Source organism: Pseudopodoces humilis, chromosome 15 (genome assembly GCF_049639895.1).
Source record: "Pseudopodoces humilis isolate 2021_Gansu_Grassland_sample_001 chromosome 15, ASM4963989v1, whole genome shotgun sequence".
NCBI lineage: Eukaryota > Metazoa > Chordata > Aves > Passeriformes > Paridae > Pseudopodoces > Pseudopodoces humilis.
The window spans coordinates 851,144-865,621 of NC_142214.1; the positions used below are offsets into that span (position 1 = coordinate 851,144).

General features: G+C 61.3%; 2 protein-coding genes across 3 annotated transcripts; both read left to right on the forward strand.

Annotated features, from left to right (window-relative positions):
* Positions 1 to 3,192: 3,192 nt before the first annotated feature.
* Positions 3,193 to 8,444, forward strand: XKRX (XK related X-linked). Its single transcript, XM_005526104.3, has 3 exons — positions 3,193 to 3,485; positions 5,426 to 5,685; positions 7,141 to 8,444. Exons 1-3 carry the CDS (start codon positions 3,193 to 3,195, stop codon positions 7,884 to 7,886), a joined length of 1,299 nt encoding a protein of 432 aa, XP_005526161.2. The 3' UTR covers positions 7,887 to 8,444.
* Positions 8,445 to 8,574: 130 nt separating this feature from the next.
* Positions 8,575 to 14,162, forward strand: NOX1 (NADPH oxidase 1). 2 transcript variants are annotated; one of them, XM_088062676.1, is made up of 13 exons: positions 8,575 to 9,571; positions 10,583 to 10,678; positions 11,032 to 11,142; positions 11,229 to 11,313; positions 11,390 to 11,532; positions 11,609 to 11,790; positions 11,975 to 12,113; positions 12,215 to 12,307; positions 12,463 to 12,689; positions 12,765 to 12,930; positions 13,013 to 13,159; positions 13,363 to 13,487; positions 13,658 to 14,162. In XM_088062676.1, the coding sequence occupies exons 1-13, from the start codon at positions 9,527 to 9,529 to the stop codon at positions 13,782 to 13,784; spliced, it is 1,686 nt and encodes a 561-aa protein (XP_087918802.1). In that variant the 5' UTR covers positions 8,575 to 9,526; the 3' UTR covers positions 13,785 to 14,162. The 2 variants fall into 2 exon arrangements, with proteins under 2 accessions (XP_087918802.1, XP_087918803.1); XM_088062677.1 differs by having other exon boundaries at positions 12,768 to 12,930.
* The last annotated feature ends 316 nt before the right edge of the window (positions 14,163 to 14,478 follow it).

The following is a 14,478-nucleotide window of genomic DNA, read 5'->3' on the forward strand; positions in this document are numbered from 1 at the left end:
CCTGTGGCAGGGGTGTCCCAGGGCATCTGTGCAGCCCCAGCTGTGCTGACAGGGCCAGGGAGTGGCAGGGCAGTGGGACAGGAACTGATGCTATCTGTGACCCACATCACTTTTATGGTGTGTCTGCTGTTTACAGCGCTGAGCTGCACACAGGTGGGGTCAGGCTGTACAGGTGACTCACAGCGTGAACAGCTCGCTGCCTCTCCGTGCTTGGGACAGAAAATGGGATAATAACTGGTGTGGAAGATGCTGTGAGGCTTTGTCTCTCCATTCCTCTCAACACTGCTGGTGCTTATGGATACAGGACTGGAATTCTTGCTTGCTTAAGCAACTGCTCTTAAGTATTTCATCATGAAGCAGGGGAAGCTGAAATTAAAAATACGATGAGTCGAAGCCCAGGCATTGCTCAGCTGAGGGCTTGGTGACCTGCCAGTCTCCTGGGGAATGCTTTTAATTTGGATAAGTGGAAGTTGCATAAATGGCACAAACGGCACGCTGCTCCTGCTGCTGATAGAGCCGTGGGTGCAGCTGGCAGTGCCACAGGATGTGTTGTCACTGGCTGAGCACCCAGCTGGGCACAGCTGCTCCCGTGCACAGCTCTCACCCTGGCTGGCCACCGTCACCAGTCAGCCTGGACTCTGCTGCTTTCACCCTCTGCCTTGCCAGATTTTTTTTTGGAGAGGCTGTTTTCCAAAAACAGCTTGAATATATGTAAGTGTCATACCAGAGCTGAGTGGTCACACAGATCTCCTGTCCCTGCCAGTCAGGCCGGTCCCTGTGAGCTCATGGGATTTGTGATTTCCCAAAGCAGTTGTTCAGCTCAGAAGAAAAATCTCTGAGCAGCTGCAGGGACAGGGATTGCTTCTGTGTGGGAGCTGTTGCTGGGGGAGATACGGCCTCCAAAGTCTCAGGCAGTTTTATTCTCAGCTCTCCTGCTGATAAGCCCAATAGTCCTGGTAATGCTTCCAACCTGGTGAAAGGGGGAAAACTCTTGTGTGAGTGGTTTGGGAGGCTTTGTGCTTTTGGCTTGTGCAGGGCAGGTGAGTGGACAGTCTCTCTGTTGCTAGCATGGGCACCTCCTTGTGAGCTGGCCTAGCTGCAGAGGGTTGAGCACCGAGAGCTGTTTAAAAGTTACCTAAAAATTCCTGTTCTGCCTAAACTGGGGAAAATTGACCAATGTCAAACACTCTTTGCCTTGTCCCATGTGTCCAGGCTGGGCTGAGTGACCTGGCAGGCAGTGGGTGCTCAGGCAGGACAGTGTGTGCCCGTGGCAGCTGTGCCCTGGGCAGCACTCCTGGGAAAGGTGGGCAGGGCTGGAGCTGCAGGCAGCGTGTGCTGGGCAGAGCAGGGACCCCCATGGCCGGGGAGGTGGGGAGCAGCCCAGACAGCCTTGTGTTCCCACCCCTGGCTGAGGTCAAGGTGGGATGCACAGGAGGGATGTGGGGCTGAGCACTGGGAGCTTTGGCTGTGTCAGAGAGTCCACGGGTCCCGTTATCTTGAGGGTGGGTCCTTGAAGGTGATGGGAAAAGCACTCTCGCTCAGCTGTCACACAAGGTCACACCTGGCAGCAGGAACATCCAAGATACAGGAGAGGAATCCCCTGTGTAACATAGTTCCAAATCTTGCTACACACACCAGGCACTCACCAGACCTGACCAGGTGTCCCTGGTGCAGCTTGTCTTGCAAGATATCAAAATTCTCCCTGCCTTGACAACACCCTCCCTCGCACACGCTGCCCCATCGAGCGCAGGGCCATGTGCTGCCATTCCTGGGGCTGGGGCTGGGGTCAGGACCCAGATCTGAGGCGCTGGTGGGTGCAGGCAGCTCTCTGGCAGCTATCTGGTTCAGGCAAGGCTGGCACCCACCCTGGCATCCTTCCTGCCCCACAGTGGGACCCAGGTGTCCCTGGGGCTACCTAACAATTCTCCCCTGGAGGGACCCTCCACGCGTTGCTGCACCTTGGGGTGTTGGTAACTGATTCCCAGTCAGGAATCAATTGGGCCTGGACTTGACAGGGGCATCTGGAGGAGGGCTCCAAAATCTCAAGGGCACACACAAGGGATAGCATGGGGATTATCAGCTCGGTATCTGGGGAGTGGGTGCTGCGGGGGGCTGCTGGGCTGTGGGTGCTGGCCTCGCTGGGGCTGTCCTGGGGAGGTGGTGCTCTGCAGAGATGGGGAATCCTCGGTAAAAGATCCTGGTCCAAGACAGGGTGCTGGGGCAGAAGTGCAGGTGGGGCTGTCCTGGGGCAGGGACCTCCACACCTGGTGGGGACCAGGGCTCAGCAGTGAGGGGGATCCCGGAGCCGGAGGGCGGTGGCCGGGGCAGGGCTGGGGTGCCGGGAGCTCGGGGCCCGGGGCGGGAGGATACGGACCCAGCGGGGCTGCCTGGCCGGTGACGCCGGGCTGTGGGTGGGGGGGTCCCGGAGCGCCGGAGAGCCGGTGCCGTGCTCTGTGCGGGGCTCGGTGCGGGCTCGGTTCGGGCTCAGTGCGGGGCTCGGTTGGGGGCTCTGTGCGGGGCTCTGTGCGGGGCTCGGTTCGGGCTCAGTGCGGGCTCTGTTCGGGGCTCGGTTCGGGCTCAGTGCGGGCTCTGTTCGGGGCTCGGTTCGGGCTGAGTGCGGGCTCTGATCGGGGCTCTGTGCGGGGCTCTGTTCGGGGCTCAGTGCGGGGCTCTGTTCGGGGCTCGGTTCGGGGCTCGGTTCGGGGCTCGGTGCCGTGCTCTGTTCGGGGCTCGGTTCGGGGCTCGGTTCGGGGCTCGGTGCCGTGCTCTGTGCGGGGCTCGGTGCGGGGCTCTGTTCGGGGCTCTGTTCGGGGCTCGGTTCGGGCTCAGTTCGGGGCTCGGTTCGGGGCTCTGTGCGGGGCCCTGTTCGGGGCTCGGTTCGGGGCTCTGTGCGGGGCTCTGTTCGGGGCTCGGTTCGGGGCTCTGTGCGGGGCTCGGTTCGGGCTCAGTGCGGGCTCTGTTCGGGGCTCGGTGCCGTGCTCTGTTCGGGGCTCTGTTCAGGGCTCGGTTCGGGGCTCGGTGCCGTGCTCTGTGCGGGGCTCGGTGCGGGGCCGGCCGTCGGGGCTCAGTGCGGCGGGGGAGCCCCGCCCCCGGCCGGCCCGCCCCGCAGCTCGCTCCTCTCTCGCCGCAGCCCGGGATGGCGCCGCGGCGGGGCTGAGCGGCCGGGCCGGGCCGGGCCGGGGCGGGGCCGCCATGGGCCGGCCGCGCGGGGGCTGCCCGCCCGCCGCAGCCCCGCCGCGGGCCAAGCTCCCGCTCGGCATCGTCTTCTCGACGGCGCTGTTCTGCGGGGAGGGGGCGCCTGCCGCCGTGCTCTGCCTCTCCTACGGCCACTCCGACGACCGCTTCTGGCTGGCGCTCACCGTCTTCTTCGTGCTCTGCCCCTCCGTCCTGGTGCAGCTCACGCTCATCTTCGTGCACCGCGACCTCAGCCGCGACCGCCCGCTCGTCCTGCTCATGCACCTGCTGCAGCTCGGGCCCATCATCAGGTGAGCAAGGGGGGACCCCGGCGGGGCTCGGTGCCGGCAGGAGGGGCACCCCGGGGCCGGAGCTGCTCCCCGGCTCCGCTGCTCGCCGGTGCTGCCACGGCTGCGGCTGGAGCCCGCTCCGGACACGGCTCTGCCAGCCCGCTGCATCCCGGCTGCTGGGAAAGCTCTGCCCGAGGACCGGGGACAGCCGGCGGTTCACTCACTCAGCCTCTTTGCCATCACCGTGCTTGCGCTGGGAGCACAGATGGGAATCCCGGTGGGTGAATACTAACATGGTATGGAGCCGAGTCAGGGAGGTCTAGATTAGATACGAGGAGAGGTTTTACAGGCAGAGAGAGGGTGGTGGAGCTGTGAAACAGGCTCCCCAGGGATGTGGTCACAGCACCTGTCTGAGTGCAACAAACATTTGGACAATGCTCTCGGGCACATAGTGGGATTCTTGGGGTGTCCTGCATAGGGCCAGGAGTGGGACAAAGTGGGGGTTATGGGACAGAGAGGAAAAGAGCTAGGTGTGGGAGTGGGGCTGGCATGGGAACTGTGGGGCCACTGGGCTGTGCTGGGAAGAGGACAGTGAGGGGTGGATGGATGTTGCACAAGCTGATCCTTCATTCCTTGGGAATGCTGCGGTGCTTCCCGGGCTGTCATCACCCAGTGGGAACGCACTGTGGGCGGCATGGCAAGGCCACCATCTCCATGGGGCTCCTTCCCAAGGGCAGGCCAGCAGCCGTGCTTTGGGGCTCACTGTACCCACGGGGCCCCAAAAATGCTGTGGGGCCTGCTCCGCACTTCCTTTGTCACCAGAAACAAGCGGTGCACCAATGTGTCCCTGTCACCGTGCCTTGTCTTCAGAGCCACCTGGGCTCCGTGCTGCCAGCCCGTGCTGGCCCACAGGAGTGTCGTGACTCTCCCCACACCACCTGGGGCTGTCTGAGGTGGGCATGGTGCTGCCCAGCTGCCTGTAAGAGCCAGCCGGGGCTGCTTCAGCCGGCTGCCCGGGCTGGAGATGGAGCCCAGCCTGCTGAGAAGGTCTGGCAGGGCGCTGGGAGCCAGCTGGGACTACCCTGCAAGCTGGGCCTTTGGGATGAAACTGTTTTCCTGGTAGAGTTTGCAATGAGCCCTGAGTGCTGGCTTGATCTGTCAAGAGAATTTATCCTAAACCCTCACTCCTTTTGGGTTTGATCCACGGCAATTTGTGCCGTCCTGATAAGCACGCACAAACAAAGTTGTCCTGTTGGTCCCAGAGCCAGCTGGTCCCCAGGCAGGAGCCAAGCTGAGCCCCTGTGGCCACGCACACCCACCCCATGGCTGTGTGGAGGGGCTGGGGGTCCCCTGTCCTTGCAGGCACGGCAGAAAGCCCCAGCCCTGCCCACATGTGAGCACCCGCAGAGAAGGGGCTGCGGAAATGCTGCCTTATCTGCCCATGCCACACATGGCTTCACCCTGCGCTCTCCTTCCTGCTGCCCCCACCAGGGAGGAAGTGTGGAAGCCTTCTTCTGCTCAAGATGAGACATCAAAGAAAACTCTGATGTTCAACTGATATTTCAGAGTTTCTTTTGCCTCTGCTTAGAGGAAGGTGTTTTTGCCAAGGGTGATCACCTAAGGGTGATTAACACCTTCCTGTAGCTGTAGCTCCCAGCAGAGTCACTGCTTTGTACCCTGGATGCTGCACTTCCTCCAGCAGCTGGAGCAGTTGTTGCCCCCCTGCTTCACGTGATTCACCCGGAGTGCTGGAGCAGAGGAGCAGCCACCGGGCACCTCCATGGTCCTGGTGTGACCGGTCAGGGACTGCCCACAGCACTGCTGGACACCTTCCCAAACGGTTGGGCTGCGCTCAGCAGGAGTGGCGTCTGGCCAGCAGCAGCAAGGTGGGGCTGGAGGTGCTGGCAGTGGGGGGGGACAGCAGGATGGCCAGCGGGGTGACAGCTCCTGTGTCCCCACAGGTGTGTGGAGGCCCTGCTGGTGTACTGCTGGTCAGGGAGGGAGGAGGAGCCCTACGTCACCATCACCCGCAAGCGGCGGCTGCAGAAGGGCTACGAGGTGGAGATGGAGCAGGAGGTGGGGCACTCGGAGCGCCGGCTGGCCACGCACCGCAACGCCTTCAAACGCATGGCGGTCATCCAGGCCTTCCTGGGCTCCACCCCGCAGCTCACCCTGCAGCTCTACATCAGCGTCCTGGAGAAGTACGTCCCTGTGGCCCGAGGTAAGGGCGCCTGGCACCAGGGCTCCCCAGGAGCCCCAGCAGGGCACGGTGGCAGCTCCTTAGCTGCTTGTGCTGATGTGACATCCAGGCAACCCAAAATGTCATTCCCTGGGACACAGCTTCCACTGGGCTCCCCTAAATGTGGAGCACAACCCACAGAAGTTGGGCATTCATCAGCTCTCTGCTTTCCTGCTTGCAGTGATGCAAAGTGGGAAGGAGTGGGCATGACTGAGGTGCCAGGCTCTGCTCCCAGACACGTGCTTGGATCTGCCCTCCAGAACCAAGCCATCCTCCCAGTGCCATGTCTCATGTCATGCCAGGTCCCTGTCCTAGCCTGCTCCACTCTCCACTTTTTTCCATCTAGCTACAGGCTCTGGCTTCCCTCAAGTCCCTCCACTGTATCTATTTCTGCACATTTTCAAACAGCCAGAGCTCCCAGCCCAGCACTCCCACTCTGAGGCTCCCTTGCCTGCTCCCAGGATGTTTATGTGCTTGGGGGTGGATATGCCAGAGCAAACTTTTAACTCCCATTTTGGCATGGTACCGAGCTGGGCACGCAGGCGTGCCCCTGCTCCATTCCCATTGCAGTGCTGGGTGAAGGAGCTCCCTCACTCACCCACTCATCCCAGCAGTGCTGGGAGCCCAGACCTTGTCACCTGTGCCCACAGCAGGTGCAGGAAGCACAGAAGATGCCACATAGAAATCCCCTAATTTGCCACAGCCCTCTGCAAAGGCATTCTGGGGAGTTGCAGATGCACAGGAAGAATGAGTGCCAGTGCTTCCTCTAGCAGTAGATGCAGGAAGTAAATACCAAGTGATGTGTTTTGGGTGATTCCCTCGCAGCTGGAGTGTCAGCTCAGCCCTGCAGCTGGCAGCCACCACGGATGGGACCAGCTGCACTCTTCCATTTTTCTCCATGGTATTTCTGGCTGTGCTGAATGTGAGCAGCTGCTGGCATTCCCTACAAACGACCTTGGCTTTGCAGCCCTCGGATGGGGCTGGCTCTTGGGATGCCTCTGGGGCTACAGCGGTGTGGCTCCTGGCTGGGATGAAGGCAGAGACAGGCTGTGCCCCCTTACCCTTGAGCAGCATTTCCTGCACAGGGCAGGGGGGCTGGGGCATCGTCCAACCACAGAAATGTCTCTGCTTTGGCTAAGGTTTGTGTTTTAGTGGTGTAGGGAGAACCTTTGGGTTCTGAGCCTCCTGCTGCCAACAACCCCCGCAGCCACCTCATCATGGGGACTGTCACCACCATTCATGAGCTGTTCTGACAGTGCTCACACTGATTCTGATCTGAGCCCGGGTGTTTGGCACCCTGTTGTTCTCACCCAGGATCGGCACCCCACGTTTCCCACCTGGGGTTGTCATCCCACATTTTGCACCCCAGGCAGAGGAGAGGCTGGACACAGCCTGGTGTGCAGCACTGCCTGACTCCCCTGCTGTCTCCCTCTGCAGCCGTCCTCATGGCCATCTGCCTGGTGTCAGTCACCTACGGAGCGCTGGTCTGCAACATCCTGGCCATCCAGGTCAAGTACGATGACTACAAGGTCCAGCTGCGGCCACTGGCCTTCCTGTGCATTGTGCTGTGGCGCAGCCTGGAGATCTCCACCCGCATCGCCGTCCTCGTGCTCTTCAGCACCGTCTTCAAGCACTGGATCATCCCCATCGCCCTGGCCAACCTCCTGGTGGTCTTCTTCCTGCCCTGGGTGCAGTTCTGGCGCAGCGGCAGCCGCCTGCCTGACAACATCGAGAAGAACTTCAGCCGCCTGGGCACGGTGGTGGTGCTCTCTGCCTTCACCCTCCTCTACTCCAGCATCAACATGTTCTGCTGGTCGGCCGTGCAGCTCAAGCTGGCTGACCGGGACCTCATCGACAAGTCGCAGAACTGGGGCCGCCTGGCCGTGTACTACGTGGCCCGGCTGGCGGAGAACACGGCCCTCGTCATCCTCTGGTACTTCTTCAAGACTGATGTCTATGAAAACGTCTGCACCGCCCTGCTGGTGCTGCAGCTGCTCCTCGGCTACTGCCTGGGCATCTACTTCATGCTCCTCTTCTTCCAGTACCTGCACCCCTGCCGCCAGCTCTTCCGGCACAACGTCGCTGACTTCCTGCACTGCGTGTGCTGCCGCCGGCACGCGGCAGGGACCCCTCTGTGCCTCGAGGCGCCCTTCGAGCCGGGCGTGAGGCACAGCATTGTCTGAGCGCCCGGCTCCTCCGGCCAGCTACGGACACGGGGACGGGCAGCGCAGGGCTGCGCCGGCAGCCGGGGGATGCTTGTGGCACGGGCCAAGTGCCACGGTCCTGCGGTGGCAGCGGGTCCCGGTGCATCCCCACGGTGGCAGGGGGGTGCTTGCCCACTCAGGACCACTCATGAACACGACGGAGGGTTGATTTGGATTGGACATAAGGAAGTTTTTTACAGTGAGAGTGCTGAGGGATGGGTGCATGTTGCCCAGAGAGATGGTGGATGTCCCTTTCCTGAAAACACTCAAGGCCGGGTTGGATGGGCTCTGAGCAACCTGGCCTAGTTGAAGATGTCCCTGCCCATCTCTGGAGTTGAACTCGATGGCCTTTAGAGGTCCCTTCCAACCCAAACTATTCTACGGTTCTACAATTCTATGACTTACGGGGTGCCCCAAGCAGTTGCCCCTGCAGGCTGGCTGTCCCTGGGGTGCCCCCACTGCTGCTATGGTGACAGGGTGACCTCGGGCCATGGGTGCCACTGGGACTGTTTTAAGCAGTAAAGAAACGTTGCTGTGGCTGCGTCTGGGTGCTGCAGTGACTCACGCGGAGGGTGGGGACCGTCCCACCGGGGCTGGCACGCTGCACACACCTGCTGGTCACGTAACCCTCTCCTCTGCAGGCACCGGAATGGGGCTGTGCCAGCGGGAAGTGGGGATGGGGGAGCCCCTCCATGGAGCCCATAGGGTTCAGGAGCATGGCAGGATGGGGGCTGGCCTCATCCTGTGCTTCCGTCAGCATGGCTGCAGGCCAGGAGGGAGCAGCATGCCAGCAAGGAGCAAGCCTGTCCGACCTGTTCCTCCAGGCTCAGGGGCCCAGAATAGGCTGCTGTTCCCAGCTGGAGCACTGGACACGCCAGGGCTCAGTGGAGGGCAGGCAGGAGGGGAAGGGAGGCTGGCACAGCAGTGGCAGTGGGTGCTGATGGGACTCAGGCATCCTGGCCCCAAAACAGGAGTGTGACACCCCCACCCCAGCACCCGTTTTTGGGCTCAGCTCAGTTTGGGTGCTGGACTGAGGATGCTCTCGGGGGCCCTGGGGGGCCCATAGAGGTGCAGCACCGCTGCTGCTCGATCTTAATCACCTACAATAGATGCCGGGGCTGGATCCTGGCACTGGCACAGCGCTGTGACCCCAGGATACTTCTCCTCCTTTGGTGGTTTCCCTGCAAAACGGGCAGTGGAGGCTGGCGAGGGAGAAACAGAGAAAACAGAGAAAACAGAGCTGTTGAGCCAGGCACAGGACAGATCCTCCACAACTGCTTCCCGGGAAATTCCTACCTTAAAAAAATCCTGGTTTTGTGCTCAGAGTTTGCAAAACCGCAAGAGGAGCAGCCAGACACCCTGTGTCACCCAGCCGTGGGGCCACGGGGGATGTCTCAGCAGGGGCCGTCCCTGGCCAGCACAAGGGGCTCTTTTCGGTGTTGGCCGATTGGGTCAGCCCTGCCTTCCTGGAAGGTGGCCTTTGAAGCCAGCAGCATTTCCTTAAAGTGTCCTCAGGGGAAAGTCCCCGCGGTGCCGTTCCCGCGGCCGGGACTGCCGCACCGCCTGCTGCCTCCATAAAACACGGGCCAGAGGCGGGCAGGCAGCGGGGATATCGCACCATGGGCAACTGGCTGGTCAACCACTGGTTCTCAGCCGCCGTCCTCGTGAGTGGCTGGGGCTGGGGGGCTCACGGGGCGGCACGATGGGGGGACTCTGGGGGCTACGGGCCCTGGGGGGCTCTGGGGTGGGGACTGATGAGCTGCCCTGGGCTGGGCTGTGGGGAGAGACGAGCGTCCCCTCTGCTCCGCCAGCCCGCAGCCAGGGGAGGGATGGCCCTGCAACTCTGAACTCTTGGGGAAAACACAGCTCACGGGAAAGGGGGTCCTGGAAAATTTCTAAGTGCTGCTGCTTTGCCCAGCCACTTTGGCTGGGAGCCTCCCACGTGCCTCTGCTCCCCTTGTGAGAGGAGGAGGAGGATTCTGTGAAAACTCGTGGCAGGATGAGGAGCTGGCACCACAGAGACCATCTGCCAGATCTGCTGCAGCATCTCTGGTGTAACAGAGCTTGCCTGGCCAGCACCCATCAGCTGCTCAGCACTGTGTGAGGAGCTGTGAATGCATGGGAACATGGGGGTTTACAGACAGTTGGGCTATTTTAATTTTTTTAAGTTACTTTAAAAAGAAAAAGAAAACAGCCAAAACTGAAATACGTGGCAGGGTGGGGTTTTTTTGGGAACTCTGCAAAATTTCAGCGGCTGTGAGAGGCGGCAGTGTGGGATGCAGTGTTAGGCAGGGGACAGCAGCACAGTGGGGCCAGGTGAGCAATCTCCCTGTGAAACTTCCTTCTCCCAGAATCTTTCCCACAAGGTCCCAACCACCCTCCGGATCTGCCTTCCCTCCCGTTACACAGGCACTGCCTGCTCCTGCCTTTCCTCCTTCCTCATGCATGGGTGATGCACAGGGCAGTGTGTGACAAGATAGCAATTCTGCAAGACTTCCCCACCTCTCCCCATCTTTGGCTCTGTGTCCCAGCCCTGTGCGTGACAGGGCAGCTCATAAGGAAACAGGACAGGATGTGCTGCCCTGACACCCTCTGGCTGCACCCAGCCCTGAGTGCTGCAGTGTGAGAGGCTCCCGGGACAGGGTCCCTCATGAGGCTGTGACTTCCCCCCGCAGGCAGCCTGGCTGGGCATCAACATCTTCCTCTTCACCTACTACTTTCTGTTCTTTGACCGGGATGAGCAGTATTTCTACACCAGAGCCATCCTTGGGGTAAGGTGCTGCCCCACGACACCCTGCCTGCCCAGGCCAACGAGCCCCTCGGGGCCCTGCTGCAGTGGGGTGAGGGCTGCAATGTCCCACACACCTTTCACGTTCTGTCCTCTTCCTTCCCACTCCGTGGCCTGGCACTGCACCATGCTGGTCCCTGTCTCGCTCCCTGTGTGGTCTCAGCCCGACAGCATCCCAGCCCAGCCTGGCATCTCCCCCTCCCGGTCCCCATGCCAGCCCAACATCTCTCCATCCCAGTTCCCAGCCCAGCATCACTCAGTCCCAGCTCAGCACTGAACTGACCCAGTCCTGGCACAGCACGACAGGACAGTGGTGCTCATCTCTCTTCTCTGCAGTCTGCCTTGGCGTGGGCTCGAGCATCAGCCAAGTGCCTCAACTTCAACAGCATGCTGATCCTGCTGCCCGTCTGCCGCAACCTGCTCTCCTTCCTCCGCGGGACCTGCTCGGTGAGCGTCCCGTGGTGGCACAGCCAGCCTGGCCGTGGCTGTCCCCATCCCTGTCCCCATCCTGACACCAGCGCCTCTCCCTGCAGTGCTGCCGGCGGACGTTGCGGAAGCAGCTGGACCACAACCTCACCTTCCACAAGCTGGTGGCCTACACGCTGGCCCTGCTCACAGGTACCCCCTGGACTGGGCTGGGGCAGCCGTGGGGACTGGGAGCTGCCCGGTGGGTAACTGCCTGTCCCCTGTCCAGCTGTGCACACCATCGCCCACCTCTTCAACCTGGAGCGCTACAACCAGAGCCAGCAGGCCACCGACGGCAGCCTCCCCGCTGTCCTCTCCAAAATGCACCTGCAGGGCAGCAAGTGGCTGAACCCCATCCACTCCAACCAGACAGTGAGTGTGGCCTTGACATCCAGCAGCCCTCCACGACCTGCCCCTGCTCCCCTAACCCACCCTGCTGGCCCTGCAGACCGTCGAGTACGTGGCTTTCACGACCATCCCGGGGCTGACGGGGGTGATCATCACGCTGGCACTCATCCTCATGGTCACGTCCTCCACCAAGTTCATCCGCAGGAACTACTTTGAGCTCTTCTGGTACACACACCACCTCTTCCTTGTCTACTTCGCTGGCCTCGTCATCCACGGCATCGCGTAAGGCTCCCCTCACTCCCCAGGGCAGGACAGCGGGGCGCAGTGGACACAGACCTCTGCTGGGGCAGCTGTGGGGAGAGTCCAGTGGGGCTGTGAACTGCCACTGCCAGGGCGGGCTAGCCCAGCTGGCCTCACGCAGCGTGGCTCAGCCCTGGCCCTGGGCTCATCCCTCACCTCCCTGCAGTGGGCTGGTGCGTGGGCAGACGGAGCAGAGCATGGCAGAGGTGCACCCCTACCACTGCTCCAAGTACCTCACCCTGCGGGACCAGAACTGCACCCACAACTGCTGCAAAGACCCCGAGTTCGGGAGCATCCCTGCCGAGGTAGGGCAGTGGTGGGATGGCTGTGGTGGGGGAGAAGCTCTTCCCTTGCCTTTGGGATGCTCTGGCCCTTCCCAATCCTTTGCTCTCCTCCATCTTCACAGTCCTGGAAGTGGGTTCTTGCCCCCATCATCCTCTATGTTTTCGAGCGGATCCTGCGGATGTGGCGTGCACAGCAGAAGGTGGTGGTCACCAAGGTGGGTGGTGCAGGAGCTCCTGTACCAGCTCCTACCCTTGCAGTCACCGGTGCCACAGCTCCTTGCCGTGGTGGCCGTGGGCAGGCGGGCAGGGGCCACGGCTCCAGCCCCTTCCTAAGGCCAGGCTGGGCTCTGAGCCCTGCCCGTGCCCCCAGGTGGTCATGCACCCTGCCCGCGTGCTGGAGCTGCAGATGCAGAAGAAGGGCTTTTGCATGGAGGTGGGGCAGTACATTTTCGTCAACTGCCCCTCCATCTCCCTGCTGGAGTGGCACCCCTTCACCCTCACCTCTGCACCCGAGGAGGATTTCTTCTCCATCCACATCCGGGCGGCTGGCGACTGGACAGAGCGTCTCATTGACACCTTTCAATTGGAAATACCCAGGTAGGCTGGAGAGTGCCCAACAGGTCATGCCAGGGGCTTGGGGAGGCCGTACCTCTCACCCAGGCTCTGCTTTAGCAGGATCGAGGTGGATGGTCCCTTTGGCACGGCCAGCGAAGACGTGTTCCAGTACGAGGTGGCCATGCTGGTTGGAGCGGGCATCGGTGTCACCCCCTTCGCCTCCATCCTCAAGTCCATCTGGTACAAGTTCCAGCAGGCTGACCAGACCCTCAAGACCAAGAAGGTACGGAACGTCCTATGGGACCAGCTGTGGGTGTCTCCCTCTGGCTCTGCTGCACCTTGAGCACTCTTCCCCTGCGTCCCAGATCTACTTCTACTGGCTCTGCCGGGACACAGGAGCCTTTGCCTGGTTCAACGACCTGCTTGCCTCCCTGGAGCAGAAGATGGCCGAGTCGGGCAAGGCAGACTTCCTCACCTACCGTCTCTTCCTCACAGGCTGGGACACCAGCATTGTGAGTCAAACACAGGCTGGCACGGGGGACACAGGGTGGCCGAGCTGGGCAGGAAGGGCAGGGCAAGCATGGCAACGGCTTTTGGGCACAAAGTCCAGGCACGGTGTTTGGTGGGATCAACAATGGATGCTCCTCTGTGGTGAGGGATTGGAGGGGAGGCTCATGGGTGGTGCCTGGGGTTCTCACCATCCCTGCCTGCCCAGGCCAACAACGTGGCGCTCCACTTCGACACCGCTACAGACACAGTGACGGGCCTCAGGCACAAAACCATCTTTGGGCGGCCCATGTGGAACATGGAGTTTGCAGCGGTGGCTGCAGCCCACCCCAGGTGAGAGCTGAGCAGGGAATTTGGGATGTTAGAACTGGAGGCACCCTCCTGGCACTCAGCACGGGGCTGCCTTTGGGACAGGTGTGCTATCCCCAGGGAGCCCAAAAAGCTTTGAAATCACTTTTCCCTGAGTTGCCCACCTGGCACTGACACCCCCGTGCTGTTTGCAGGTCAGTGGTCGGTGTGTTCCTCTGTGGGCCGGAGGCCCTGGCAAAGAGCCTGCAGAAGTCTTGTCACCAGCACTCCAGCCTGGACCCCAGGAAGGTCAAATTCTATTTCAACAAGGAAAACTTTTAAGTGGCAGCGAGGCAGGGACCCTGATTGTTGCCTCAAGCCTCTTCCAAAGCAAGGCCAGGGATAAGCATCTGTGCACGCACTGAAGCCAGGCAGGACACAGCAAGGTACTGCGTCTCCACGAGAAATTCCAGGTTCAGACTGCTGTCCGCCTGTTCTGGTGTACAAGGGGTCCTCATGGAGCAAGTGGGCCTGTAGCTCCAGGCAGCCCCCTCACTGGGAAACCACTCGTTCTGTGATGCTGCTGGAGCCCAGCGGGTTGGGCAGAACCACGGGATGGGGATGGGACGTGGGCATCCACACAGGTGTCAGGGGCCAAACATGCCTCAGAGCCTAAACAGTCTTTTGTATAAGAATAAATTAAACTTCTTTGTAATGAAAGCCTCCGTGGTGACTCAGCTGTGCAGGCACAAAGGAGCCCATGTTCTGCCCCCTTGTAGGGCTGCAATAGAAGAGCAGGGGCTTGCTGCCACCCTGGCAGCCCCAGAGCCAGCCTGCATCCAGCACACAGCTCAGCTCCCACCAGGTTCTGCTCCAGCGTATGCAGAGGGAAACCCCGCTCCCCGAGCAGGCTGGCGTGGTAAGTGATACTGCAATTGGATCCGGAGCCCTTCCTGCCCTGCCAGCAGGGATGGAAAGCCAAGCTCTCTGTCCTGCCCTTCCCCTACACCCTGTAAACTGCACGGCACAAGAAATT

What these genes read in the sequence shown, in the direction of transcription:
- XKRX (XM_005526104.3), top strand. Translation starts at nt 3,193, where the DNA reads ATGGGCCGGCCGCGCGGGGGCTGCCCGCCCGCCGCAGCCCCGCCGCGG. An exon ending in CAGCTCGGGCCCATCATCAG is followed by an intron (nt 3,486 to 5,425) that starts GTGAGCAAGGGG and finishes GTGTCCCCACAG; the next exon opens with GTGTGTGGAGGCCCTGCTGG. An exon ending in GTACGTCCCTGTGGCCCGAG is followed by an intron (nt 5,686 to 7,140) that starts GTAAGGGCGCCT and finishes CTCCCTCTGCAG; the next exon opens with CCGTCCTCATGGCCATCTGC.
- NOX1 (XM_088062676.1), top strand. Translation starts at nt 9,527, where the DNA reads ATGGGCAACTGGCTGGTCAACCACTGGTTCTCAGCCGCCGTCCTC. An exon ending in TCGGGAGCATCCCTGCCGAG is followed by an intron (nt 12,114 to 12,214) that starts GTAGGGCAGTGG and finishes CCATCTTCACAG; the next exon opens with TCCTGGAAGTGGGTTCTTGC. An exon ending in AGACCCTCAAGACCAAGAAG is followed by an intron (nt 12,931 to 13,012) that starts GTACGGAACGTC and finishes CCTGCGTCCCAG; the next exon opens with ATCTACTTCTACTGGCTCTG.